At 38.7% G+C, this 27,946-nt stretch overlaps 1 protein-coding gene across 4 annotated transcripts in view; it reads right to left on the bottom strand.

Moving 5' to 3' along the window:
* The window catches only part of DOCK10 (dedicator of cytokinesis 10), a 262,654-nt gene that overhangs the window by 141,535 nt on the left and 93,173 nt on the right, over positions 1-27,946 (bottom strand). For 3 of the 4 annotated variants that reach the window (XM_087424755.1, XM_087424753.1, XM_087424754.1), the window contains exon 2: positions 3,485-3,604. In XM_087424755.1, coding sequence (XP_087280881.1) covers positions 3,485-3,604 — 120 coding nt within the window. Of the gene's footprint in view, positions 1-3,484; positions 3,605-25,038; positions 25,302-27,946 lie in introns of those variants that run through there. The other variant, XM_004427637.3, reaches the window with a different exon arrangement.

The following is a 27,946-nucleotide window of genomic DNA, read 5'->3' as shown; positions in this document are numbered from 1 at the left end:
GTACTGCACCTCTGTTGCAACTCTGCAGTTGTATCACGAAAGCAGCCACTGACAATAAGTGAATGAATGGGCACCACGGTGTTCAAGTAAAACTTGACTATGGATACCAAAATCTGAATTTCAGATAATTTTCATGGGTTACAAAATATTCTTTTTTTTTCCTTTCAACTATTTAACTAGTTCAAAGAAGAAAATCAAACAGAGTAATGTAAAAAAAAACAAAAACAAAAACATAAGAACCATTCTTAGTTCAGAGGACATACAAAAACAGGCAGCAGGCCACCCATGGGACATAGTTGGTGAACCCTCACTCTGTAGAGCAGGAAAGAAGGGAAATAATCCATCTGAATTTTGTTCAAAAACTGGCAACTTTATGTGGTAATGCTATTATTCAACGTTGTCCTTTTGTTTTTTGGGTGCTTAATGCAAATGAAAATTTACCTGTTTGTCTGATATGACATTTTCTGATAATAGGGACTAGGTGGCATCAAATGTCACCTACTAATTGGGAGCTACTCTCCCTGCTGGTCTCCCAGCTTTCTCTACACTCTGTGATATGTTCTCCACGCAGAGGCCAGATGAGCTTTTAATAATAATGTTAATGTACCTAAATATACACCAGGTCATTTGTCCCCCTTCTTGAAACACTCCAGTGACTTACCACTTGCATTTGCCTTCTCTTGTACTTGCCTGACCTCGTCTCTTACCACTCTCTGTCTAGCCATCCCACTCTTCAATCTCAGAGCTCTCCAGGGCCTTTGTAACAGCTTTTCCTTCAGCCTGAAACATTCCTTCCTTCCCCAGGTCATAGCATGGTTGGTCCTCCTTGGGAATTCAGAACTCAGCTCAAATGTCACCTCCTCGGAGGCGCTCTCCTTGACCATCCAATCCAACTTAATTCTTCCCCTACTTAGTTTCTATTAGAGGGCCTTGTTTTATCTTCTTCATAGATCTGGTCTTTATCCAAATTATCTTGTTAACTTGTTTGTTTACTTTTTGCCTGACTCCTTAGGCCAAAAGGTAAGTTTCATGAAAACGAGGTCATTTCTGGATAATCAGTGCTGTTTTCTCATTTTGAGATTAATGCCTAACATTCAGGATTATAGATGATAAATTTGTTAAATGAATAAAGGAAGGAAACAGTCTGAGGGGTAAGAATAGTATGTTTAGAACTATGCTAGTATTTTACTACAGTTGGGAATGAAGATGACTGTGTATGGTGGAGGCGGAGTGAGGGAGAGGGAGAGGAGGGAAGACTACGGCCTTGAGAAATGGCCAAGGACCAGATCTTGGAGAGGCTCTAGGACAATACTAAGGTGTTTGCCTTTCATTTTGAAGGCAATGAGAGATCGGGGGAGGCACAGAAGTGTTTTAAGCAAGCAGAGGATAAAAGAATTCAGTGTATTCATTGGAATGTTCACATGGGGAAAATAAAGAAGTATGGTATCATATGCTGTTTACACCATTAAGGATGGCAAAGGTCATACACTAAAGAGGCAGTCTTGAACTTAAATGAGTGTGGAAAGATGCCAAAAAATGAATTCAAATTCAGTGCAAATGTTACATCCCATCTATACGCCTCCGTTCTCTTCTTGAGCTGGGGGAACATATTTTTGACATATTTCTAAACAACAGAGCTAGAAGAAAAGGCACTCCAAGTTTCAAGTTTTTTGTGTGTTGTTTGACAGAAAGAGGCTGTTCATCAAAGTTTACCTTCAGTCTGAAAGAAAATGAGGATGTGGAATTAAAAAAATAAGACGTGCTTCAACTTTGTGCTTGCAGTTCAAGCCCTGATGGCATGGTCCAACCACAGAAAGGAGATTTCTGCATGAGATAAAGTCTCTCTCAGCGTCAAACACTCAAGTGGGAGCCATTTAAAAATCTGAAAATCAGATTGGAAGTTTCTTTTTTCCTACCTACAAATCTGTCTACTTTCTTCCATCAGTCTTGGTACTTGCAAGAGAAAATTATTCACTTCCATATACTTTCTTTTTTATTAATCCAGGGAGGAAGGCGAAAAAAATTAACCCTTTAGAAGCCAGAAGCCAGATCTGCCCCAAAGGTAAGAGAGGGAATAGAAGGTTGAGACTATTCGAGGAAGTGAGGGCACTGAGGCCCCAGCTTCTCGACAGGGGATTCCAAGGACAGTGGCTATATCACAGGGTTACCCTTAGCTGCCTTTTCATCTGCTTCAAGATGCTGGCTTCTGTGATGTCTGACAGTACCTTTCTTTTAGGAAAAAACAGGAAGCGTTACCACCTGTCCACTGACATCTCTGTTTAGATAGTTAGATATTTACCAACAATTGAAAAATGTTTAAGATGACTTTCAGTTGAATGTTTGGACATGTGGGTGCTCATCATCAATAACTTGACTGTGTTTGTCTCCAAAGCGAATTTTCTGTTTCCTTTTTTTTTGAAGATTGGCCCTGAGCTAACATCTGTTGCCAATCTTCCTCTTTTTCTTTTTTCTCCCCAAAGCCCCAGTAAATAGTTGTATATCCTAGTTGTAGGTCCTTCTAGTTCTTCTCTGTGGGATGCCGCCTCTGTGTGGCTCGATGAGCAGTGAGTAGGTCCGCGCCCAGGATCCGAACTGGTGAACCCCAGGCCACCGAAGCAGGAAGTGGGAACTTAACCGCTAGGCCACCATGCTGGCCCATGAATTTTTGTTTTATTCATTCTCTCTACCACCCTCAGGAGTGTGCCAGTGAGCATTGTCCTAAAGGGGAGATATCTCAGATTGCAAATCTTTCCATGAAGATGGGCTTGCCTACCTTTCTTTGTCCCCAAGCCTCCACATTTCCTTATCAAGGACAACCAGGATTAAGGGTGATTTTTTGTGTGTGTGTGAGGAAGATTAGCCCTGAGCTAACATCCATTGCCAATCCTCCTCTTTTTGCTGAAGAAGATTGGCCCTGGGCTAACATCCATGCCCTTCTTCCTCTACTTTATATGGGACGCCACCATAGCATGGCTTGACAAGCAGTGCATAGGTCTGCATGCGGGATCCGAACCTGCGAACCCTGGGCCACCAAAGCAGAGCTCTCCAACTTAACCACTATGCCACTGGGCCAGCCCATGAGGTGATTTTTAAGATTGCTTCTTTGTGCCAAGAGATTCCCGCCTTTGCCATTGGTTGGTTTCAGTTGCTTGGAGTCTTTCAGTTAGAAATAGCATGAGGGAGGAAGTGCTCTGTGAGGCCAGGTAAGGCATTGGTTAGAAACCCAGATAATGGCGAGAACACAGTGCCACTCTCAATCCCAAGTAGCCACTGTGTCACTGAGCCCCCAATCTTCCAACTTTGGGATGTCCTTGGGCACTTTCTGTTGCCGGATGTGGACTCCTGTGGCAATGACTGTGATGGAGGGTAGCCACAGGAAGAGCGCTGAGCTCCCCGAATCTACAAGGGAAGATAGTGACCCAGTTTGGGAGGGTCACCCTGTGGGGCCCTCCTCAACTGAGATGGCTTGAAAAGCACCACTTACGGAAAAGTCGTCACTGGGGAAGAATAGGAGATCTCGAAGGGGATCATCCCGATAGGTCTTTTCAAGTTCTTCAATGACAGTTTCATAATCCAAAGGCTCGAGAAGCCTGGGCTTTTCCTGCTGTAGAAAAAGAAAATATGATATTAACCACTGACACATACAATCTTGCTTCTTCTCAGCGTGTGGTTGGATTTCATTTCTTAGTATTGCCAAGGCTTTGACATCATGCAACCTTTCCAGTGGAGTCACAGAGACTCCAGGCATTTAGGGCAAATCCACAGAACTACTATTTCCAGATCTGAAATAATAAGATCCTGAAACACTTGACATCTCGCTCAGTAATTCAAACTGTTCAGACTGAATCCCCAAAGCTCACGCTATTCAGCCCTAACACATCTATAGACTAGATGTTTATGTAAACTTGATCTTTGTCAATGTGAAGAAAGGCCTTCTGCTTATTTGCTCTAGTATTATGATGATCATCATCATTTTTGCTGAATTAGATACTTCCTTGTGAGGTCTACTTGGGTCTATTTTAAAATGTTGGCCCCCTAGCAATCAAAGTATCACAGGCTGTCTTAGTTGTCCTGAAGCACAGATCCTGTGTCAGGATTAATTGCTTGGCTCTGTGCCACTATAGAGAGAAGCTGGGTAATTCTCTAATAGAACTGAACGACACAACCATTATGGATGCAGTGTGGTGAAAACTGAGAAGAGTCTGAAAGATAGCCAGACAATCACACTGCGTTAAAATCTTGAAGCCAAGAGGAAAGGCACCTTCTTCAAGGAAGCCGCCCACAGCGCCAAGAAGATAAATGCCAGTGGGAGAAGGTGTGATTGTTTCATTATAGGGTTGATGTGTTTAGTCCACAAAATTCACAGTGTGAGAAAGATGGAACCCCGAATAAAGAATAAAACATTCCAAAACAGAAAACCAAGGACACAATCTGGTTCCCCAGTCCTTTGATGCAGTGTTTATGTAACTAAATGAAAAGGGATGGTTGTCTGAATTATTTGGGGGCTCCTGGCAGTTGGGGTGGTCACCATGAAATTTGGACGCTGAAGTAATCTCGTAAATGGAAAAAACTTTTTGTTCTTTTTCAAGTCAATGACATAACAGACGGTTTCCCGCCAACCTCACCCATCCCCACTCTGTAAAGCACACAGATTTAGCTTTGATTTCTAAGTACTTCTTTGGAAGATGTCTGCTGCTAAAGCTCTAGAAACTGTCATTGACGTTTTAATAATTGTTAATGGGCCCCTCAGAGTACCAGTCAATGTTTATTTTGATGATTTTCCAAATATAAAAAAATAAAACAAAACAAAATGTAATATAGTGGGCCAGTAACAAGGATTTCCATGTACTTTTTGTATTAAAACAAAACAAAACAAGAACAAACCCACTTTACAAATGCTTAAGTAAACTGAGGACCATGTAAGGTGAATATTCTCTGTGGAAGGGCCTTCAAGTAATATTGCTAGATTTAGCAAATAAAAATACAGGACTCCATGCAATATTTAGAGAAAAGAAGAAATTTGGCCACCCTACATAATCTATTTAGTGAAAGAGCTGTGAAAAGTTCAGTATTTTGAAGTAGGAGATACAGAGCCACTGGGCATGATATGAGTAGTTTAAAAAAAAGTTCTTCTAGAATCCCTGCCCTTTTGATATGATTATTCTGTCTAGACTTATTTTAAGCTCCAATTCCTTATTTTCCCAGGCAAAGGTTAATCCCAAGGATCACAAATTGATAGCTCAAGAGGCAAACGCAGCCTCTAGATGTTTGATTTGGCTCGAACATTTATTTTATTTTATATTTAGTTGGCTTTCAATGTCTTTAAGTAGTGGTACAGTAGTCCCCACTTATTCGAGGGGATACATTCCAAGACCCCCAAGTGGATGCCTGAAACCTTGGATAGTACCAAACCCTATATAGACAGTATTTTTTCCTATACATATGTATTTGAGATGTGACAGCAAAACTAGCCAAATTTCTTTTTCCTTCTTCAAAATTTCATGGATAGATTTATTCCTAATGTAGATCTTAGCAACCTCAGCATACAATTTTTTCTTTCTTTATTAAGTCGAGAACTTTCACCTTTTCACTTAAAAGAAGCATTTTACAGCTTCTCTTCGCATATTCAAATTGCCAGCATCACTACTCTAGCCTTTTAGGACCATTATTAAGTAAAATAAGGGTTACTTGAACACAAGCACTGCCATATCTGATAACCAAGATGGCTACTAAGTGACTAACGGGAGGGTAGCAGATACAGCGTGAATCCGCTGGACAAAGAGATGATTCACATCAGGTGGGATGGAGCCAGATGGTGAGAGATTTCATCACACTACTCAGAACGGCGTGCAATTTAAAACGTAGGAAAATGTTTATTTCTGGAATTTTCTATTTAATATTTTTGTACTGCTGTTGACCGCAGGTAACTGAAACCGCGGAAAGCGAAACCGCGATAAGGGGGGACCACTGTATTTCACTCCAGTTCATCTACACGCCTCAGTAGTCCTTGTCTATTACCTCTTACCCTGCAAAGTCACACATTTATATTACTAGCTGCTCCACCAGGCCTTCAAGTCTGAAACACTTGGCTTTTTCTGAAATTTCTTTATTTTTTCTAAAATTGTGCTTGTGTATGAAATGTAGCAAAAAACCCCGAATGTATTGGAAAGCTGTCAGGAAGCTCTCATCTCTGCCATAGATTTGATTGGTTACATCCCTTTTTCTTGCTGTTTCTTCAGCTTAAGTATATGACACCCTTCAGTACTCATGTACCAACAGCCCGCGATGTGGCTATTAACACTTTCCCTCTTCTCCCCCATCCTCGCACCAACGTGAATAGGAGTGTGAGAGTGTGGCTTAAAGTGTGTTGCAATGTATAGGTTTAAAGGCAAATGACAGAAGGCTGTTTTAAGAGTCTTTCCACAATCTTGTTCTCACTATCTTTTTAATTTTATCTCCCATTAGTTGCAAACTTGAGCATTAATAAACAAGCTGAAGACCTTCAAAGAAGATGTTTTACTAAGGCCCACACTTCACCTAAAATTAATCCCATCTAAATGAGTACAATAGAAAAACCAGAGCTCACAAGTCACAGGTTATTAATAAAACCATAGGAAAACTAAATCCTGAACTCTCCTTAATATAACCAATAAAAGGCATAGCCTGTAAGCATCTGTTGGAAGGTATATTTTTATTTATTCATTTCAGGCTATGACATAGCAACCAATCAATGAATGACATTTATTAAACCTTCCCATTTAAAATGTTGCACTGAGGTTATTTTGACATGGGGCTGCAAACCCTACTTGATCTGCTTCATATAATTTGTTAAGTTTTGATTTCTGGGGGGATATACTAGTAAAGGTCTGCCTTTCTAGGGAATTTGTTAATCAATGTGTAACATTCAAAATATTCAATGTTTCATAATTTTGTGGCTATGAAGTTTAATAATGAAAATAATAATGATGTATTCCATAGCACCTAAAGCCTAGAGTTTGGTAATGCTTGCCAGCGATGCTTTATGCATCTGTGATGGTCAGAATCCAGGCTACACAACAAGTAGTTCTCTCTGGAGCAAGAGAGCTATATGCTCAGTGTTTTGGTCAAAGAGACAGATGTATACAAGTATGGTGGGATCAGTTAATTTCTCACTACTGCTCCTTGCAGAGACGTTGAGTGAAACTGGCAAGTGAGCAGCATTGATTTATAGCTTTACAATGGTTGGGTTGTCCCTCCTGAATTTAATGTGCCTCTTTCTTGTGGAAATGCACCAACTGGGATAAGGCATGTGCCAAGAATACCCTGAATTGGATTGGATTTTTATAGCGCTTTTTACTCTTATTCTCTTTCTCTCAAATGAGTAATGAATTTCATTAGCTATTCTAAAATCACTCCAGGCATAGGAAAAGGCACCCACCAGTACCTGTTATTATGCAGCAGAGTTGGTGTTGCACCACAGTGGCAACAGGCCCTATTCTTCTCATTTAGTATTAAGAGATTTGTTTGATCTACTCCCCCAAATTCACAGCTCTCCTCCAATTCAACTTCACAGCAGAAGAATGGGCTCCTGTCACAAAAACAAATGTTTTCTTCCCCTCGTCTTATTCCACAACTTCTCCTAGAACGCCAACACAATATCTAAGTCTTGGAGTTGGTGAACCTGCCATCTTGGTAATAACCAGGGCTGCCAAGAGCCATTTAATTGGTTTGAAGCAAGTAGATTGTCCATGTCTTACCTAAAGACTCTAACTTCAGGTATATAGTAGGCCATTACAAAGATCTGAATTATTTTCATAATTATAATTCAAAATCAAATGGGTGAAGAAATAATTACCTGAAGCAGGTAACAGTGAAAAATTAAATGATTAAATTATCATCCTAGACCTCTCTCCAGAATATAGAAGTACAATCTAGCTAAGATATGACCTAGACTACCCAGACTTGTTTTAGGGAAATCTAAAGTAAAAGGGCATTGCCACTTATGGGCTCTGGAACTTTGGCCATGTTAATTAGAATCTCTGCGCCTTAGGCTCCCCATCTGTAAAATGGACATCTTAGTAGGAGCTACGGCATAGGATTAAATGAGGAAATATTTATTATGCTCTTAGAACAGCACCACACCCATAATACTCATTACATAAGTGTTAAGTAGATAAAGGCTGTGAGTTTTAAATTTTCACTTGTCATGGATTTAAAGCATTTGCATTATAAATTTAATGTGTACAAAGAGTAAATAGTAGGCACTCAATGAATACTTGCTGAGTAAATAAGTTTATATCATTTCATCCAGGAATTCCTTTCCTGGGACTCTATTTTAAAGAAATAATCACATATATAATCTAAGATTTCTACAAGGATGTCTTTGCAACATTATCTCCGTAATAAGATGGAGAAAACATATTCACCTTTATCCAAAAGGGATAAGAAAGACAGGCAGGCTGGTGGAGTCTGTACCCCAAAAGTGAAGACATCAGAGCTGTTGCTCAAAAAATGTGGTTTATATTTTTCAAAGAATTGTGTGTAGTGGAGAAAGGCTTAGTGCTATAACGGGTTTTGGGAAGGGCATTGAAAAGGGGATAAGGGTTGGAATAAATCAATGAATAATTGTGCAGTACATGCCACGATTCCTCCTTATAACCCTTCAATTTTTCAGTAAAAGTAGTTAACTTACAACGTTTTTCATGTGATTGGCTTTTTTGGGAAAACATGAGGACGCTGAGGTCCATGACCAAGATGGCAAGCATGGGGACAAAAGGAAAGACAAAAGGCACTACCTCAGGAGGAAAGAAGGTCAAGCTCTTCTTGACAATGGTTCTAGATTCACACATATTATGACATTAGAGTTTGAATCCAGAATACATAGATCTCTAGAGGGTGGTAAGACCTGAAGGACAAGGCCAGGTAAAAAATGGGACACAAGAAATCATGGAGGATAAGGAATGATTAGGAAATTATGGCACATCCATTCTAAGAAATAGTACATGCCCATTAAAACTGAGTTTTTTGGGCCGGCCATGTGGCATAGTGCTTAAGTTCAGCACGCTCTGCTTCAGCGGCCCGGGTTCATGGGTTTGGATCCCGGGTGCAGACCTACACCACTTGTCAGCCATGGTGGTGACCCACATACAAAATAGAGGAAGATTGGCACAGATGTTAGCTCAGGACAAATCTGCCTCAAGCAAAAAAAAAAAAAAAAAGGGGAAAAATAAGAGGAAGATAGGCAACAGCCATTATCTCAGGGTGAATCTCCCTCAGAAAAAAAACTGAGTTTTTTGGAGGATTGCTGGGAAGATGGCAGTGTAGGAGGACTCTGAACTCACCTCCTCCCATGGACACAACAAATTTACAACTACCTGTGGAAAAATTACCTCTGAGAGAGAACTGGAAACTGGATAAAAAGAACCCCCACAACAAGGCACAACACTGACAGAGGTGGAAGAGGCAGACGTACCTTTCTGCTGAGGAAAGAAACCACATTCTAGCCAGAGTGCTTCATGGCTGGGAGCAATCTTAAATTATGAAGCTTTTCCCGGAGGAATGGGAGATCTGAGGGAGAGAGCTATGCCCCAATATCAGCCTTTGAATTCAGCACAACCAAGATGAATGTCATAATACCTGGCTTTGCTGGCTATTAAAATCAGTAGGGAGGGGGGCTGGCCCCGTGGCCTATGGTTAAGTTCAGTGCACTCCACTTTGGCAGCCAGCGTTCAGTTCCCAGGCACGGACTTACACCACTTGTTGGCAGCCATGCTGTGGTGGTGACCCACATACAAAATAGAGGAAGATTGGTGCCAGATGTTAGCTCAGGGAGAATCTTCCTCAGCATTAAAAAAAATATGAAAGGGAAATATCACCAGAAAAGCTATTGAATGTAAGAGAAAGAAAAGCCTCTTGCACAAATTCATCCATTCCAGAAACCAACACAAAATCACCAGAAAGAAAGCTGTGTAGTCCTTCGGTAAAAGAGACTCACTTCATAAGCTCTGAATGCATCTCAGAAAGGCAGGAGGCAGCCCAGGACTACCTTCCTAGGGACTGAGACATTGGCAGCAGCCATTATCATTACCTAGTACAGGTGTGCTCACACAGACGCTGGCAGATACCATTGGATTTCTTCCCCTGGCCTGTTAGTGCAGGGGTTTTGCCCTGCCCACTAGAGCACTGATTTAATCTAGCTCAGCCAGGGCAGGCCACCCACCCTAGGGACTGGCCCTACCCACGAGCAAGCCTGCAGGGAACTTGTGGGCCCACAGACCTATGTGGGTCTGCCTCCACGGGGCAGGGCATGCATGAGGGGTGGGCCTGCATTGGTGGAGTGTGTCGGACCTCTGCGGTGGGGCAAGTGGCCCTCCTCAGCAGGCCGGCACATGTGCATGGGGCAAGACTGTGTTGAGAGGGTGTGTGGGCCCACAGGTGGTAGGGCTTTTCAGCTGCAGCCAACTAGTGCTGCTGGCCTTCTCAAACAGCCACATAGGGGGTCCAGCCCACCTTCTAACACCTGAAATGATTGTGTGCTGCCATGCCTGTGGCCAGCTCCACCCAGCTGTGCTTCTGAGAGAGGTGACAACAGCCTCGCAGGTCAGAGGCCTACAGCAGTTGTAAGTCCCTGAGCCTAGAAACCAGCCATGCTGGGGACCTGACTTAACAACAAAACAGCAGCAGGTGTGTGCTATTAGACCTTGCAGCCAGCTGTGCTGGGCCCCTCCCACCCAACCCAATAAAGTGACTAAAGTGACCGTAGCAGCTGCAAACCCAACCACAACAGAAGGGCACATGTATCCCACACAAGGGACACTCCTGCAACAGTTGGAACTGGTGACAAGACATAAGTACACTGCTGGGCCTCATAAGGCATCTCTTATCTAAGACCACATCTCTAAGATTGGGAGATGTAGCTGATCTACCTGATACATAGACATAAGCACAGAGAAACAGGTAAAGTGAGGAGGCAAAAGAATATGTTCCAAATATGGGAACAGGACAAATCTTCAGAAAAAGAAGTAAATTAAACAGAGATAAATAATCTACCTGATAAACGGTATAAACTAATAATCATAAGGATGCTCACTGATCTTGGGAGAAGAATAGAGGAACACAGTGAGAACTTCAACAAAGAATTGGAAAATATAAAAAAGAAGCAATCAGAACTGAAGAATATAATAATGGAAATGAAAAATTCCCTAGAGGGAATCAACAACACAGTAGACGACACAGAAGAATGGATCAGTGAGCTGGACAAAAGAGTAGAGGAAATCACTCAAGCTGAACAGAAAAAAGAAAAGAATTAAGAAGAACAAGGACAGTCTAAGGGAACTCTGGGACAACATCAAGTATACTAACATCCATATTAGAGGTGTCCTGGGAGGAGAAGAGAGAGACAAAGGGGCACAGAACCTATTTGAAGAAATAATAGCTGTAAACTTTCTTAACCTAAGGAAGGAAACAGACATCCAGGTACAGGAAGCAAAGAGAGCAACAAACAAGATGAACCCAAAGAGGCCCACATCAAAACAAATTATAATTAAAATGTCAAGAATTAAAGATGAAGAGAGAATCCTAAAAGCTGGAAGAGAAAGGCAACAAGTTACATACAAAGGAAATCCCATAAGGCTATCAGCTGGTTTCTCAGCAGAAACATCACAGCTAGAAGGGATTGGGATGACATATTCAAAGTGCTGAAAGGAAAAATCCTACAGCCATGAACACTCTACCCAGCAAGCTTATCATTCAGAATGGAAGGAGAGATAAAGAGTTTCCCAGACAAGCAAAAACTAAAAGAGTTTATCATCAATAAACCAGCCTTACAAGAAATGTTAAAGAGACTTATTTAAGTGGAAAAGAAAAGACCACAAATAGGAATAAGAAAATCATCAAAGAAAAAAAATCACTGGTAAAGGAAAGTATATAATAAAGGTAGCAGATCAACCACCTATGAAGCTAATATGAAGGTCAAAAGACAAAAGTACTAAAATTATCTATTTCCATGATAAGAGGCTAAGGGATACACAAACACAAAACAGAGGTTAAATATGATATCAAAAACAAAATGTGGGGTGAGGGAAGTACTAGAAATTTATAATAAATACACAAAAAATCAAGAGAAAGGAATCCAAACGTAATACTAAGGAAAGCTATGAAATCACAAGGGAAGAGAGCAAGAGAAGAAGAAAGGAACAGAGAAGAACTACTAAAACATACAGAAAAAAAGTAACAAAATGGCAATAAGTAGGTACTTATCAATAGCTACTTTAAACGTCAATAGACTAAATGCTCCAATCAAAAGACATAGTGTGGCTGACTGAATAAAAAACAAGACCCATATATATGCTGCATACAAGAAACACACTTCAGACTAAAGACACTCACAAACTGAAAGTGAAAGGATGGAAAAACATACTCCATGCAAACGGCAAGGAAAAGAAAGCAGGGATAGCAATACTTATATCAGATAATAGACTTTAAAACAAAAACTGTGACAAGAGGCAAAGAAGGGCACTACATAAAGACAAAGGGAACAATCCAACAAGAGGATATAACACTTATAAATATCTATGCACCCAACAAAGGAGAACCTAAATATATAAAGCAATTATTAAAAAACATAAAAGGAGGAATAGACAGCAACACAATAATAGTAGGAGAGTTTAACATTCCACTTACACCAATGGATAGATCATCCAAACAGAAGATCAATCAAGAAACATTGGCCTTAAATGAGACATTAGACCAGATGGACTTAGTAGATATATACAGAACATTCCATCCAAAAACCACAGAATACACATTCTTTTCAAATGCACATGGAACATTCATATGTGATAGATCACATATTAGGCCACAAAAGAAGTCTCAAAAATTTAAGAAGATTTAAATACAACCAAGCATCTTCTCTGACCACAATGGTATGAAACTAGAAATCAACTACAAGAAAAAAACTTAAAAAGCCACAAATATGTGGCAAGTCAACAAAATGCTACTGAACAACTATTGGGTCAATGAAGAAATCAAAGGAGGAATCAAAAATACCTGGAGACAAATGAAAATTAAAACACAGCATGCCAAAACTTATGGGATACAGCAAAAGCAGTAGTAAGAGGGAAGTTTATAGCAATATAGGCCTACCTCAACAAAAAAGAAAAATCTCAAATAAACAATCTAACAGTGCACTTAAAGGAACTAGAAAAAGAAGAACAAAGCCCCAAATCAGCAGAAAGAAGGAAATAATAAAAATCAGAGCAGAAACAAATTAAAATGAGATTAAAAAAATAGAAAAAATCAATGAAATTAAGAGCTGGTTCTTTGAAAAGATATACAAACTGACAAAGCTTTCATTAGACTCACCAAGAAAAAAAGAGACAAGGCTAAAATAAATAAAATCAGAAACAGAAGAGGAGAAATTACAATGGACACCTCAGAAATACAAAGGATTATAAGAGAACACTAGAAAAACTTTACACCAACAAATTGGATAATCTAAAAGAAATGGATAAGTTCTTAGAATCATATAACCTTCCAAAACTGAATCAAAAAGAGATAGAGAGTTTGAATAGACCAATCACCAGTAAGGAGACCAAAACAGTAATCAAAAACCTCCTAAAAAATGAAAGTCCAGGACCAGACACCTTCCCTGGTGAATTCTACTAAAAATTCAAAGAAAACTTAAGATCTGTCCTTCTCAAACTCTTCCAAAAAATTGAAGAGGACAGGAAGCTTCCTAACCCACTCTATGAGGCCAACATTATCCTGATACCAACACCAGACAAGGACAACACAGAAAAAGAAAATTACAGGCTAATACCAGCGATGAACATATATGCAAAAATCCTCAACAAAATACTAGCAAATCCAATAGAACAATACATTAAAAAGATCATACATCATGATCAAGTAGGATTTACTCCATGGATGCAAGAATGGTTCAACAATTGGAAGAATTAACATAGTTAAAATGTCCATACTTCCTAAAGCAATCTACAGATTCAATGCAATCCCTATCAAAGTCCCAATGACATTTTTCACAGAAATAGAACAAAGAATTCTTAAATTTATATGGAACAACAAAAGACCCTGAATAGCCGAAGGAATCCTAAGGAAAAAGAGAAAGCTGGAGGTAGCACACGCCCTGATTTCAAAATATACTACAAAGCTATAGTAATCAAAACTGCATGGTACTGGCACAAAAACAGACACACAGATCAATGGAACGGAATTGAGAGTCCAGAAATAAGCCTACACATCTATGTGCAGCTAATTTTTGACAAGGGAGCCAAGAACATACAATGGAGAAAGGAAAGTCTCTTCAATAAGTGGTGTTGGGAAAACTGGACAGCCACATGCAAAAGAATGAAAGTAGACCATTATCTTACATCATACACAAAAATTAACTCAGAATGGATTAAGGACTTGAATGTAAAATCTGACACCATAAAACTCCTAGAAGAAAACATAGGCAGTACACTCTTTGACATCAGTCTTAGCAGCATATTTTCAAATACCATGTCTCATCAGGCAAGGGAAACAAAAGAAAAAATAACCAAATGGGACTACGTCAAACTAAAATGCTTCCTCACAGGAAAGGAAACCATCAACAAAATGAAAAGACGACCTAACAACTGGGAGAAGATATTTGCAAATTGTATATCTGATAAGGACTTTCTATCCAAAATATATAAAGAACTCATACATTTCAACAACAAAGAAACAAACAACTGAATTAAAAAATGGGCAGAGGATATGAATAGACATTTTTCCAAAGAAGACATACAGATGGCCAACAGGCACATGAAAAGATGTTCAACATCAGTGGTTACTATGGAGATGCAAATCAAAATTACAATGAGATATCACCTCATGCCCATCAGAATGGCTATAATTAACAAGACATGAAATACCAAGTGTTGGAGAGGATGTGGAGAAAAGGGAACTCTCATACACTGCTGGCAGAAATGTAAACTGGTGCAGCCACTATGGAAAACAGTATGGAGATTCCTCAAAAAATTAAGAATAGAACTATCATATGATTCAGCTATTCCATTGCTGGGTATTTATCCAAAGAACACGAAAACACTAATTTGAAAAGATATAAGCACCCCTATGTTCATTGCAGCATTATTCACAATAGCCGAGACTTGGAAACAGTCTAAGTGCCCATTAAGGGATGAATGGATAAAGAAGATGTGGTATATATACACAATGGAATACTACTCAGCTATAAAAAAAAAGATGAATTTTTGCCATTTGCGACAACATGGACAGACCTTGAGGGTATTATGCTAAGTGAAATAAGTCAGACGGAGAAGGTCAAATACCATATGAACTCACTCATAGGTAGAAGATAAAAACAACAACAACAACAAAAAACCAAACACATGGATACAGAGATTAGATTGGTGGTTACCAGAGGGGAAGTGGGGAGGGAGGAGGGCAAAAGGGGTGATGGGCATGTATACGGTGATGGATGGTAATTAGTCTCTGGGTGGTGAACACGATGCAGTCTACACAGAAATTGAAATATAATTATGTACACTTGAGATGAAAACAAAACAAAACAAAACAAAAAACTCTGAATTTTCGAAGTTTGTAATGACAAGGAAAATCGCCGATATATTATTGTTAAACAAAAGTGAGAATAAATACTGCACACCAGAATAACTGCACAGAACTTTAAAAATTTAAAGAAAGAATATTACAGATATAGATTCAAATATTATCAGTTACTATATTGGAATGGGACTATGATATTTAGGATTTTCTATTTTGATTTTTTGCATTTTCCAAATTTTCTATAATGAAACATGCTTTCATCATGGTGAAAAAAATGAACTTAGTCTTTCAAAACTCTCATGTCTCCATAGAAACACTGATTTTGATTTTAAAATTATTTACCCTTTGAAAATCCACCAGAGATGGAATGTAGATACTCACAGTGGGGACTTCACAAGAAGTTCAACCACTAACAGCTTCAAGTAATTAGAAAAAGATGCACAAAACACTGGGGAAAGGCGACCAGGGAAAATAATTACAGATTATGTATGTGGTTCTAGAAGCTAATGTCAGCAAAAAAGGGGAGAAAAATTAGCAGGGTATTAACGAAAGTATTTTGAGCTCTGTGGGGAGCCATAAACATTTGCTAAGTTACTTAAGCACCTCTGTGCATTGGTCACTGTTGCATAGGATTAGAAGGCAGAATCTCTAGCTCAAAGTTCAGGGTCTTCTACCTGCCAGATACGTAACTTGGACAAGTCATTTCAGTTGAGCTTAATGAAGGTGACTTAAATGAGTCAAAAAGCAACTTCCTGCTTATGGTGGTGGTGTTATACAGATCAAGGAGACGAAGTACGTGAGGGTGTTAAGTGAACCACCAATGCCAGACAAATATAGGCTTGTCTTTTAAAAATTACCCCACATTTTTTACCCCAAAACATATGCCAAAACCAAGTCAAACCAACCAACCAATACCAATGACACTAAATTCTTTATGTATCAGGAACTGTGCTACAGGCTTTTGTATTTATTATCTAAATTTCCTTAAAAAAAACAAATCTTGATAACTAATGATTCTACTGGAGGCAAAAGAGGTAATAATATAAGAAAAAGTACTCAAATTTTGAAAAAGGGCCACCATCTCCTCTGCGTATCTCCTGAGTCAAGTCAGGTTGCTCTAGCCGCCACAGGAAGAAGGAATGAAATCTACCTAATTATGTAAATCAGCAAAGGAGAGTGACCTTGAAATTCTGCGACCTTCTATTTTCCTTGAGAAAACAGCCTAGAAAATATTTTCATGTATTTATACTTCCAGATCAAAAGAAATGGATTAAATTTAGGATTAGTTAAAATTAGTATTAAACTCATTAGCTTTGCAAATATAAATACCTAAAGAACAATCAAAGTTGTAGATACTTAGAATTTCTTTCCGAAGCTCTAACCTATACACATGCAGGTCAAGTTTGTCAGCAATGGGGAGTTACTAGGATCACTAAGGACCAGTCAGGAAAAGGGGTTGATTACACTATATTTTAAGTGTAATTAAGGAGCGAAGCCTTTGTTACTCACCCTTAGGGTCACTCTAGTTTGTCAATCTGAACTAGTCACTCTTGGTTCTCCTTTTCAGAAAATCTGATCTTTTCAAGAACATCATTATGAAAAGTGTTTTTCCCCTACTTTTGAGAAGTTTTATATTCTCTTTGTGGCATGCAGTGCCTCTGTGATGCTAGTTGAGACTTCCTCAATCTTCCTCAGTCACCCCTGCCATTTCCAGATATCTGCATCTTTATTCTAATTTGAATATTCATAACAGAATTATGCTATATCTGAATGCCTTCTTCTGCTTACGAAACTATTCAACCTGGTTAATGACCCAGAAAAAACAAATAAAAATAGATATTTACTTTAGGACCAATATAGTAGACTCTAGTAGGGCATGACATGCCAATTATTTAAACATTGTCTTCACATCTTGGCATACAGACAAAAAAAAAGCTAACAGTGAGGATCCACAGGGTCTTTAGAAAGACCCTAAAAGAATTCCAATCTTGAGATCTCCAAAACAAATTAGACACAACACAGCTGTTAATTAATTTTGGTGTCATCAAAATAACTGATTAAATTTTTTAGAGGAAATAAAAGCTCTAAATGACACATGGCTTGTTTAGACCTTAACTTAATCCAGGACCCTTTGGCACTAGTGCAGTTGGAATGGAATCAACTTCCACACTATTTGTGTTGAAAACAAACGAGAAAATTGCAGAGAGCCCATACAGCTGGATCCACGGCCACAGCTGTCAGCCTGCGGTCGTGTGACAGATTTAATCCAGCCTTTCATCAAAGGGAGTTCCACTGGACAATCTCTCAAATGTTTGAGCTTCAAAAAGCAAGACTTGCTTTTCTTAGCAAAAAGGAAATGATTAAGTAGGGAATAAGCCATCTTACGCTGACCCTTTAACCTTCTCTCTGTCTTGAACCACACAGTTTCATGAGAATGGAAAAACACTAGCTAAATCAAAGTTCAGAACTGTACAGCTGGGCAAGCTCAGATTAAGCTGAATTTGGAAATAGTTCCCTTGGTAACAAAAAGGGACATAGAGCTCAGAAGAAATCAACCCAGTAGTAACGCTTTAAATGTCTTAGTCCATTTCAGTGAAATTAAGCAGGTTAAACTCAGTAAATTATAAAGCCCTTTGCAAATATAAAGGATGATTAGTCTCATCATACAACACAAACATTATAGTTAGAAAAATCAGAATATTCTATTTTATTAACCCTAAATTTCATTAGGGAAACCAAGGACACAAATGAGCTTTATAGGATCTAAGATGTAAGGTGTACTTTCAAATTGAATTTAAACCTTTCAGTCTTATTTTCTTTTCTAAGGAAATTTGATCATCTGTCTCTCTTAGAAGCACGTCAAAATTCACAAGTTTTTGTACAGCAAATGAAAATAAAAAAAATAGAAGTGGCTGCTTCTTCATCTAACACTAGTGCTTGTAAAGAAGTAGAAAATATCCAAGAAGATCTAAATCAAATTAAATTACGTCTCATTTAGTTTTCTAGAAACACTTGAAAGATAATAAATATCATTAAAAATACATCACAATCCAATTACAAGTCTGCCTGACACCAGGGAAATTAATGCCTTAGAGCAAACTTCTGGGAATTTTAGATTAATTTATATGAAGTCTGTAATGAAAGCTGCCACCAGCTTAAACTCTGATACTGTTTCAGCACTTTAACAGTCACACAAATGAACTTCTACTACAGGTCAAGCGTGAGAGTGTGTGTGTTGTGTGTACATGCACAAACACATACATGTCACACATACAAGAAAGTAAATAGTTCCGTCAACAACATGCATCTTGTATTTTCAATAAATCTTCCCATAATGATGGTGAGCTCATTCTTTTATTTCCTTTCTTACCTTTGACTACTTGAAATAGAATACCCATACTGGACATTTGTTGTGTGTTGGCCTACCCAACACCCATCCTGCTTTCTTTTAGTACTAGCATTTTAACTTCCTTCCAAGGACTTACTTCTCTCCCTCTCCTCATAAAGAGCAGTCTTGGTGGGTCTGATCATTCAGAGTGCCTGCTATTCTGTGGTCAGGTCAAGGACATGTGACCCCAGCGAGGCCCATTCAATAGTTCCCTCCAGAAATCTGAATCTTGAGTGGAGAGATGCCAAAATCCCATATGATGGTCCATTACTTCCAAACACCAAGACCACCTCTGTTTCGCACTGCCCCAAGCTGCTCTAAAGTCCATTCGTGCTCTTTTCCCAGCCTGTCTTTCCATTCTTCCTTCTGAACTGTACTTGTTTGCCAGAGTAGGTTTCTTCTGCTTACAACTAAACAAATGTAATATGATATAACACCAGGAGGAGCACCTATAACAAGGGACTATTATTTCCTCAACTCATCCTTATTTGGATTTGAATGGTCTTAAAAGAGAACCCCTCATGGAGTCAATGACTCCTGGAATTTACGTTTAGTAAATTCATGTATTACTAATGAATTCCAACATCATCTCATTGCATAAAAAACACATGAGGCGTCATGCATCTTGGGCATGGGGGACTTAAGTACCTTCTTGGTTTTCCGAGGTGATAAACTCAGCGCAGCGCTCATCTCTAATTTTCCATTACGCCTAACTCATCCCTCTCCTATGACACCAGAGCAACTGGGGCCCACAACTAAGTTTATGTCCACATTTGCTTTCGTTGCTGACACTCCACATACTGTAATTTTCTCTCCATAGGAGGTGCTGGTTGTTTTGGAGGTACTGGCAGAGCCCTAGAGTATACGATAGATCAGACATTCTCAGATCAATCTCTAAGCCATTGCTAGCCCCACATAGCCTTCCTTTATTCTGCCATTTTCATCTTGAGTCACATTTGCTATATTTGTAATATTAAAACTGATTCATCTACCTTTGCTTGTAGAAATAACGTAGTCACACCAAATAATTTAATACTATAGTAACAATAGAAACTACCATTTTTTAATAATTTACCCCATATATGCTGATAACAGTTATTGTTTTTATACTACTACTATAATCATCAAATGGTCCATGATAAGTATTTAACACTTCCTCTCATTGAATATCCATATCAAGTCTAGGAGAGATCATCGTTGCTTTAAAGACGCAGAATCTTGGATTCTGAAGAGTTGCTCAGCAAGTTGGTAGCACAACTGATATTTCAACCCAGCTCAGTGGGACGCCTATGGTCCACTCCACTCCAGTCCAGAAAACAGAAAAGCATTTTTTCCTGCTGGGAAGATTCTGAACTACAGCTGTAGTTTCAAGTACTATTTCTGTGTCCTTTGAGAGTTTCTGCAGTGAAGGACATTAGGCTAGAGGCCAGTGTGAGGTCACTGGGCCCCTCAGGGAAGGAAGTGGCAGAGACAGAGGACAAAAAAACATTTATAAGAGGGTAAGGAGCATGAAGAAAATGAAATAAAAAGGAATATTAAGGAAACATATAGTGAATGCTAGATAATGTTTGTGTCAAAAACCACAATGGAAATTGCCACCCATTGCGGGAATCTCTAAATGCATAAAGTTTTGTACCATGAGCACCGTCTGGGAAATACAAAGAGCTGTTCGCATCATGGTGTGACTTCCTATCCATTGTGGCTCTCTCCCTCTCTGACAAATGGTCCACCTCCTGCTCTGATAGTTGTACAGGGCACGTCATGGAGTCAATGCTGCCGCATTTGGCAGTTCTCGCACATCTTGCCTCTCTCCTAGCTGAACTCTTCTTCTTCTCTTAGCAGCCAGCCTTGAGGAAAGTCAGCTCTTTCTTGGTTAAGTTGCAGGTACCTCTCCTGAGACCATTTTGAAAGCCTCTTCTCTGTAGCTACCTGGCCCCAGAGCTGGCTCCTCCCTATTGCCGCAGCCACACCCAGAGTCCTCTGATCTGGCCTGGGTTCTCAGACCAGATCAGGTTTCAGTTTATGCTTCTCCATTTCTGTGGTCCGGACTGAGTTCAGATCCCTCCGGTTACTCCTGCTTCTTTGCTTTCTCCAACCTGACCATTCACAGTTTCCAGCCCTATCTTCCATTGTATTTCAACCCTGATTCAGTCTCATTACACTGTTTCCTGCAACCATCACCCTGGGACCCCTTCTTGTGCTTCCTTTCAGCTAACCGGCTCATTATAAAATAGCCTAAATAGGTAACCGAATGTTTGTAGAAAACAAAATGTCACAGTAAGTAAGGAAGCACAGATGACCAGGGAGAGAGGCTGTTCACATTAGCATGGAAGCATAAAAGCTAAAGATGGACTTGAAAGACAATAGCACAATAGATTTCATAAAATGATGTCTGTGGGAGATATGTTAAAGATGTTCAGATTAGATCCTCCATCTATAGTTACAATTTTCTGTTCAAGTGCTAACAGGCTATTACTAAAGAGGATAGCAAGAATTTTCGTGCATACCCAAAGTTTTCCAAATACGTTGAAATCCTGCAGATAATGATCTACCAGACAAAGTAACAACTTAAAAATAAAGACTCATATTTATTTAAATAAATTTTGCACTTTTTTTCTGACTGTACAGATGCTTGATATAATCATCAACTTAATCGTGTATTTAATCATTCCAAATTAGGACATGTATTTAGGAGGGAAATTGTCTTTTCATTGACTTCTTATGCACCAGAAATCATACTGAACGATTTGGGTAAAAAAATAAAAATAAAAATAGAAAGACAGTTAAAAAGAAAACCTTCAACTACAAAACAACACACACTTCAAAAATTAAGGGAAGTAGTTCTACTTGATGATTTAACAAGTAAGTTTCATTTCCTTGAACTTGTATAATACAATTGCATTCTCTCATCTTGTACATTGTCTGTGATAAGCGGATTAAAAATTTGTAAAGGCATTTCTTAGACAATACACTTGAAAACTGGATTAATAAGGGAAATTTCCAAAACAATTACAAATTCCAACGGAGTTAAATGAAAAACTTGAAACAACATTTGAAGAAAATAGAATCAACAAAATTGTCAATCTGGGTCATGAGAGTATAAAGTTTGGGTTGTATACTTTTTAGGAAGTCATAGTCTTTTCTGGTTAAGCATTCTAGATTACCATGAAATTAAACCATTTCTAAATTTGCCTTAGAACAAGACATGGTTTGCCGAAATCAAAATCTACATAATCATTATAAAAACACAGAATCTATGATAATTATCTGCAGCAATCATTATTTCTTTCTTCACTACAATATATGAGCATATTCAGAAATTCAAAAGAAATCATTGTTTTATTTTCTAAACTAACTTTAGGCCTCATCTTCATTTGTTGGGTATTTTGTCACTTGAATCTCTTCTTCCTTATCACCTATCAAGTCATCTCTGAGGCCAGTCTAGGGATGTTGTTTTAGCTTTTAGAAAGCTTAGATGAGCGTGCTGTGGAAAAGTCTAAACTGGCTTTGGGTGGGCTTTGGTTAAGTTGAGCTTAGGTGGGGGAGGAAAAAAACATGACATTTCTAAGGCAAACTCCTTCAACACACAGAGCGATCTGGGATCCCTGAGCACTCAGCTTGACGCAATTCAGAGTGTCTACTGAGTGGCTTTGTTATGGAAAAAGGTTCCCAGGAGGAAGGGGTCACCTATAGTCCATTGGCTTCAATTGTTGCAGTCACTGAAAAGACAATCTCACTACAATTATAACCCTCTTCCCTTGTCCTTGGTTTTATTAACACTGCGTAACACTTGTAACATAACTCTTCACAATGTTCAAATCATGTTCAGAATGAACATGACCATATTGAATTCCAATAAGCAAACTTAAGACAGGGCAGATATTGCTATGAACATTTCATGGAAGGGGAAATTGAGGCTGAGAGTAACCTGCCCAAGGTCATATAGATGGTGGGTGAGAGTCAAACAGAATGACACCCGAGGGCTCTAATTACGCATTTCACTTTCTTGGATTCTCTTTTTTTCCAAAATGAAAACCACATGTCAGGATAATAGTTAAGGATGGATTGAGCAATCCCTTACTCCACAGAAGAGACAACCTGTGAAAGCAGATATGCCTATCTTACACAGACCAAAAGCAGGCAACAGCAGCAGGAAAGTCCCCAGTGCCTTCCATGGAAGAAAGCTAATCACTGTATGAATGATCTTAATTAAATGTGAATGCATAGCTACTGAATGCTGTGGGAAAACACTTGTCCTTGCTGGCTGCTTTCCCCATAGCGCTCAGTAGCAATACCCTCAAATTCAATTAAGATAATTCATAGAGTCATTAGAGACACCGGGGACTGTCCTATTGCAAACTGTATGTGTGGTCTGCGTGAGATAGAAATCTTCTTCTTCTGTGTGTTGTCTCTTTTAGTGGACACAAGAAGTAAATCTTACAGTGACATAACAACAGAACTTCTAAATTCCACTGAGAGAAAGGAAACAGGGAATTTACGTTTTTTGTACTGGTCTAAAGCTTAAAATAATCTCAAACCAAACAAGTTTTTCAAACACTTGTCCTCTTTAACAGGCTGATGGTAAACCAGTGTAAGGGTCTTATGGGGCCAATAGAGAAGATACAACTGGACATCCATTTGGGGCCAACAGGGACCAAGAGGTTAGGTTCAAGACTCTGTATATTCCAGTTATAAAATGCTAGGTGGAAAAACCACAGTACATTCCATGGGAACAAGGTCCTGGTCTCATTTGTCTCTGCTTCCCAATGGGAGATATGCACTCCTGAGATACTGAGAGATAAACCGAACAAACAGCAACACGGCACAAATCCTATCAAGCAGACTTCTGGTAAATTCTATTTACGTTAAATTACCACCAAATAGATTGTAAATATAAAGAGAACCACTATTACTTGAGATGGAGTACTCTTATACCTGATTTTGACCTATCAAGGGTTAAGATACTACTCATTAATTTGATTATTCATATTTATTACATGACTATTCATAAATAATCATTATATTATCATGCATATCATTTTTTAAAAAGCTGCTCTATTTCTAGATTAAGGATTTTTATATGAACAAAAAGATTATTTACCCCTAGAGCAGTGGTTCTCAATCGGGGATATCACCCTCCCTGCCCCAGGGGACATCTGCCAATGTTTGGAGACGTTTTTGATTGTCACAACAGGGGAGAGTCTGCCACTAGCATCTAGTGAGTAGAGGCCAGGGATGTTGCTAAACATCCTATAATGTACAGGACAGCTCAGCACAACAAAGAAATCTTGGATCCACAATGACAGTAGTGCTGAGGTTAAGAACCTCTGCCCTGAAGAAAGCAAGCAAACGTTGAACCATCCTGTAAAACGAACATTCCTGTAAAAAGAGTGATCCAATAATGTTGCAGCTGTTTATTATATAAAGTGGGCCTTTCACATTACCATGAATCAGCAAAGCATTCTGGCAATCGGCTCTGCTATTCAACCGTTGGTAGTTCTTACAGATAGAAATCTAGAATTCTGTAATAAGTACATGTCTCCAGAGCTCTCCTTTTGTTTGCAAACAATAATAAGGCAGAAACAGTTTTATCAATAAACAAAACCAAATCTTTTTAACCTTTAAAACATTAATTTTACTCTCTTCCTTGGCTTATTTAATCCAATACTTATTTACATTTTCTTTCATATTTTAAATTGCTCTTTCTAAGAATTTTAAAACAAATAACGAGTGGTACATGATAAAAAGAAAGCAGCAATATTTTTTTAAAAAGCACAATTATATACAAGTCATCATTTGAGTTTCTTTAAAAAAGAGAATATTCTAGTAATAGTTTAAATATTTAAATCCTCTCTCAATATGTTTTAAAATAATGATGTAAGTAATTCCAATAGTCCAAATATTCTAGTAATGTTTTAGCTACTTAAATCCTCTATCACGTTTTTAAAAAATGTAAATAATTCAAAAATAATGATGTGGGTAAAAGAGGATATTTATGAGCCAAATTGAATATTCTGTTCCATCTAAGAATACCACTCCAGAGCTAATTTTTTTTTAAAGCTTGAAGCAAAAAGATGGAAAGCAAACATAGACATTCAGATACCTACAGAACTAAATCTGGGGATTCCTTCTTGATTTACTCTCCTTATTGTTCGTCTCTTCTTCCAAAATTCACTGGGCTCCCGTCTAAAAACCTTGCCTCGGAAGCTCATTGTATTGCTGTCATTTGAGTCGCAAAATATTTAAAAATATCAATTTCGTTAAACCTCTTCTTTGAAACTTCACCAGGCCGAACAAATCTTTCTTCTCTGGTAAAAAGGGAAATGCTCATGCTACATTAACATAACTCAACAGAAAGGAAAAGAAAACCGACAAGTTACCGCTTCCTGTGAGCAACTAACAACCAGCTGTTCAGATAGGCTTTTGTGCCTGTATTCACTCTAATCACCTACTTTAAAGCAAGACAAAGATACAAAATGACTCTGGAGGTTTAAGAGAATTGCTCACAGCTAAATAAACCATATGATGCAAAATCACCCATGGAACCAAATCAAGATTGAATCAAAGAGCTAATTTATTACAGGGCTCCATGTCTGACACTCAAATAGCCATCTGAACTTTATCATTCTAGCTAGATCCCAAAGGTATACTGTAATAATATACCTCAGGTCCAAGAAGTCTGTTTAAAGCAGTTGCTCATGTAAGCGTAGATTAAATTAGTGGTCTTCCTACTGGGAGTGCCCAAGACAGTCACTTAGAATACAAGGAGAAAATACTAGAATCGTATTTATATTGGTTATCTGAATAAAGAAATTTATATTTTACTAATATTTAATATAATACACATTGTCTTAGACTCCTTGGTTCTCTATGTTACACGGTTACAAATATTCAAATAGGTAATTCCCTAATCTTTAGATCTTTATGCACTTTCTTGGGGACTATTTAAAAGTGCAACTCTCCCCTCACACCCACCCGAATGCTCCTTCCTGTTTTATTTTTCTCCATGGCACTTACTAGCATGTAACTCTGCTGTACATTTTACTAATTTATTTTACTTATGATCTGTCTTCCTCCATTAGACTCAATGTTTCACGGGTATGGGGATTTTGTCTGCTTCATTTACTGTGTCTTTGGTGATTACAACAGTGCCTGGCATCCAGAAAGTTCTCAGTATATATTTGTTAAGTTTAATGAAAAGATAAACAAGGGACTTACATTTACTGTGCCGAACAATGAACCTTATCCCATTTGTATATTGTGTTTTGAAATATCAGCTATTGATAAGAACTATATAATTTATAAATAAACATAGACTATGGGAGTGTAGTCAGTTTTTTTCTACTAGGTGTATGAGATAAATATTTGGAGGCCCCCAGAGTAGGAAATAATTGATTAACCATTAGAAAGATTGGTTCTAAAAACGATTGTTGTGTGAGACAGTCCTCCAGTTTCTTTAAGATTCTGTTTCTTTATCTGCAGGATGAACCCACTCAGTAGTAGTCCCCATGAGTGTGATGAAGATGCTAAAGGAACACTTGTGTGTCCATGAAGCACTACGTGGGTTATAAAGATGGTTGAAGGGATATTTCCACTGAGGACTGATCCCCATGACTACTGACATAGAAAATACTTCTTCCAACTCCCCTAAGAGGTGAGTACTAAGGAAGGAATATCATGAAGGGAGTAACTGTGCCCCCTCCTGTATCAGGGAGGGTCAGTTCCACAGGCATTTGTCGAGGGCACCTTTGTGCAATGCACAGTATGATGTGCATCATAGATACAAACAAGACACTTAACCAGAAGAGCAATTTCCATGCAAAAGATTCTCAATATTCTGGGAGTTTTGAACTTTAAGAAAGAAAGATAACAAGGCTGCTAACTAGCTCACAGATTTTACTCAAGTCCTGGCTGGAAGTAGGATTCAGGCTACAGTGGGAAGGGGGAGAGTGGCAAGAGGAGGGGAACGATGAGTAAACACGTTGTGGTTTTTGTGGAGGTTTTTGTTCTAGAGACTTGTCTTCTCTTTCTAGAGCTCAACACATTCAATGGTACAGGCCCATGTTGGCTGCCACGTATGATGCAGTCTTACACCCAGAAGCGAATGGTCTCCGGTATCCTGGTGGCTTTTTCTCAACCTCCCTCAGGTCTTTACTCAAATGTCTCTTCCTCAGACAGCCTTCTCTGATCATTAATGTAAAACTGTGGCCTCCTCCCCTAAACACCTCTGACGCCCTTCCCTTGCCTTTTTTGGCCATAGAGAAAATGGAACAAGACATTTTCATCTCACCCTAAGAAGCCACTTCTGCAAACACAGTTCTGATTCTGTATTGCAGTCAGCAATCCTCGGGGAAGATCACTCAACCAGCTAGTTCCAACAACCACGGCCTAAATCGATGTCATCTGCTCCTTTAATAAGCCTTCTCCGTTATCACAACTGCTTTTTACCGACATAGGCCATTCCCTTTTCCCCAATAATAACTAGATTTAGTTGAAGTGCATACATATACCCCAGACTCAAGCCACTCATATACTTCTACTTGTCATGCAGCGATTTGTGCAAGACAAATAAAAGAGATCCTGATTATTCCTTGTCCAAGTACGAAGACTGAGGAAACTCCTTTCGAAAACTATGAGAAAAATAGCAAGATGCTATAAAAATAACCACTGGGGAGGTAAACTATATCATTATTCTGTAATTGGCTTAAGTAGGCAACCTGGGATTCCACAGAGCAGAAGCCCTTTTGATCCATGGCCTTTGGATATTTAGAAACTCCACTGTATGTCTTTTGCTCTAAACACATTTCACTCTCTAAGTAACTCTTTGGCATCATGAAGATTCTAGCGCATGCAGAATCTTCAGAGCTAACTTTTTTCCTTATAGGATATTATGAGAGTCTACCTCTGGGTCACTTGATTTCCTGGGGTAAGATTATGTTTCTATTTTAATAGCTGAAAATAGTATTTTACAACCTTTTTTGGATCATGGGCCCATTTGAGAATCTAATAAAAACT

The sequence above is a fragment of the Ceratotherium simum genome, chromosome 37, assembly GCF_057802395.1.
Source record: "Ceratotherium simum simum isolate JZ-2026a chromosome 37, ASM5780239v1, whole genome shotgun sequence".
NCBI classification, from domain to species: Eukaryota; Metazoa; Chordata; class Mammalia; order Perissodactyla; family Rhinocerotidae; genus Ceratotherium; species Ceratotherium simum.
This window is presented reverse-complemented; position numbering and strand designations above follow the sequence as displayed.